This window comes from Thamnophis elegans, chromosome 7 (assembly GCF_009769535.1).
Source record: "Thamnophis elegans isolate rThaEle1 chromosome 7, rThaEle1.pri, whole genome shotgun sequence".
NCBI lineage: Eukaryota > Metazoa > Chordata > Lepidosauria > Squamata > Colubridae > Thamnophis > Thamnophis elegans.
In genome coordinates, this window is record NC_045547.1 from 67,443,587 (window position 1) to 67,446,237 (window position 2,651).

At 40.1% G+C, this 2,651-nt stretch overlaps 1 protein-coding gene across 1 annotated transcript; it reads left to right on the forward strand.

Moving 5' to 3' along the window:
• Positions 1-918: 918 nt before the first annotated feature.
• LOC116511853 (60S ribosomal protein L28-like) lies at positions 919-1,314 on the forward strand. Its single transcript, XM_032222100.1, is given in 3 exon segments — positions 919-968; positions 970-1,040; positions 1,043-1,314. Coding segments are annotated over 3 exon segments (393 nt in total).
• Positions 1,315-2,651: the final 1,337 nt, after the last annotated feature.

Genomic DNA, 2,651 nt, shown 5'->3' on the forward strand with positions numbered 1-2,651 from the left:
CTCTGCCATTTTAAATACAAGATGGACTTTGGAAATCTAAAATAGTTTTAATGCCCCCCCTTTAGACAATCAGGCAAGATTTTGATCAAAAACCAAATTTTCCTGCATGCAGTTTCTCAGTTCTAACATTTAGACTGCTGAGGTTGTGCGAAGTATCGGATTAGAAATTTACTAAATTGTCACCTACAAAATTGGTTGGAACTAAAATCTCTTCAGATATATGGGAGGTATTTGCTAAAATGATACAATGCATCAATTTCACTGTAATTTATTGGATCATGAACAAAAAAAGAAATGTGATCAGAGTAGTGATTAAAAATGCTACATGTGGAGAAGAGCACAGTGCGAAGCCTATTTTGATTACATGTTTGAGCTGCACTGAAAGATTGTGGAAAAGTGAAACTATAGCAGACTGTGCTAAAAAAAAAACAGCTATAATTATTGTCTTGTATAAATACCACTCCAAAACAAATAGCTCTTAGGCTATTTGAGTGAAAGGTTCATAATCTCAGAATTAATTGGGGGTTGCTAAATTTATTGCTGCTGTTTTATTAGAAACAATTTGGTGCACAACAGAATATTATGGAATGACAGCAGAGTTTTTTCAAGTTGAAGTTCAAAACTTATTTTATTGGTATTTTATGATCTCTTATAATCAACCTACAACTCAGCCTAATTACGTGTCCAGGAAGTGTAGATGTGAAGATACCAGACTGGTACTGGGAGGACCTAAGCTTATTTTATTTATATATTTTATTCATTTATTAAATTTGTTTGTCCCCCATCTCTCCACAAGGTGACTGTGGTAAGCTTGCAATGTTACAAAGAATAAAGCAAAAGCAGAAACATGTATATATTAAAGGGTAAAGTACTATATCCGATCGCAGTATTGATAAGATACATTGTGAATTCTCCACAATGTCTGCTCATCTGCAATGGATGATTGTTCACAACAATCCTTCCTATTTAAAGGGACAAGCAAACTTACAGCATGGAGTCCAACAAACTTAAGGCCCGTAACTCCTTCTGTTACAATGGTCTGATACAGTAGGAGTAGAACCAATTGCTGATGGAAAAGGTATTGCTGTAGTCTTTAAGAAGTGTGCAGGCCAGCGAAAACCAGTCACGTCCTACGAAAAAATCACCATCAACAAGAAAGCACGGGCCACTCTCAGCAGCCTCCACTATATTATTTGCAAGAATAATTACCGCAAGGATCTGCACATGGCTGCCTTACATCAGGCCAGTGCAATTCTGCGCAGCCAGAAGCCCATGGTAGTGAAGAAGAGGACTCAGGCTCCCAAGACTGCATAAAAAACAGTTCTCAAATTACTCAATGAATGAATATAGCCAGAAAAAAGGAATAAAGTACTATAAAAATACAAATTATCAACTATAAGTTAAAGATGTGGAGGGAGTGAATAGGAGGAGCAAGAGAGGTGGTGAGACCTGTTATTAATCTATCAACCATCTCTAACATGACACTCTCCCATTGGAGTCAAGGCCAACTGGCAGAACCAGGTCTTCAAGTTCTTTCAGAAGGCCAGGATAGTTGGAATTGACCTCACTCTTAGAGAAAGATGTTCCAAGAGCCAGAATGATGCATAGGCTTTTCTCCTGGTTCCTGCCAGCCAAAATTCCTTGGCTGATGAGGCCTGCTGCATCCCTCATCTGTCAGCACAGGTAGGGTGGGCCAATCCCAGTGGGATGGGACATTCCTCAAGTAAACTTATGTTCCTCCTCAGTCATGGAAGGTAACTGAATGACTTTACACCCAAACCCTAAGGCATTGGATGCTGTTCCTTCTTATGCTGATGTCACTTGATTCAAGTCAACTTCAATAGCTCCTCTCAAAACTGACACTCTTTGGAAGCAACAGGCAAGGAAGGTTGAGTCCAGACTGCAGATTGTCACTTCCTTCCATTGGCTAATGCCCTCCCATTGGTTCATTCTTTAAATTCCGGAATGAAGAAACTTTTCCAGCACAACTGACATCAAAATGTTTCAGGTTGTCTCAGAAGGTCTGAACAAACAGGGTAGGATTTTTTAAACATTGCAATTGTTAATTGATAAGGTACTCTGTCTCACATCTGCTACCACTGACTTATCTCAATGTACTTAAATCCTAATACAGTGATGGTTAACCTTTTCGGCACTGAGAGCCAAAACTTGAGTGCATGCCCCAAGCGCCAGAACCTGGAAGAAAACAGCTAACCTGTGCACATGCAGGTGGTGGACAGCTGCTCTTCTAGGTTCTGTTATGTACATGCATGCTGGACAGCTGATCTTTGCGCGAAGACCAGCTGACCGGCATTCGTGCATGCACTGAAACCCAGAAGAGCAGCTGGTGATGGTGCATGTGCCCACAAAGAGGGCTCTGTGTGCCACCTATGGTATATCACAGTCTTAGTATATCCTAGTATAAGCCATCCCATGCATCCAATGAACTTAGCTGCAGCCTGCAAAAGCTTATGCCTTATAATAAAACACGTTAAAGATGGTACTGGGTTCTTGCTGGTTTCTTATTGAACATGATGAACATGAAATAGGTGGGTTTGAGAAATAGCTGCTAATTTATAGTTCTTCACTGAGAAGGCAGTGAACTAGAATCACCTTTCTGCTAGTCTAACACTTAATCAGGTGGCATCGTT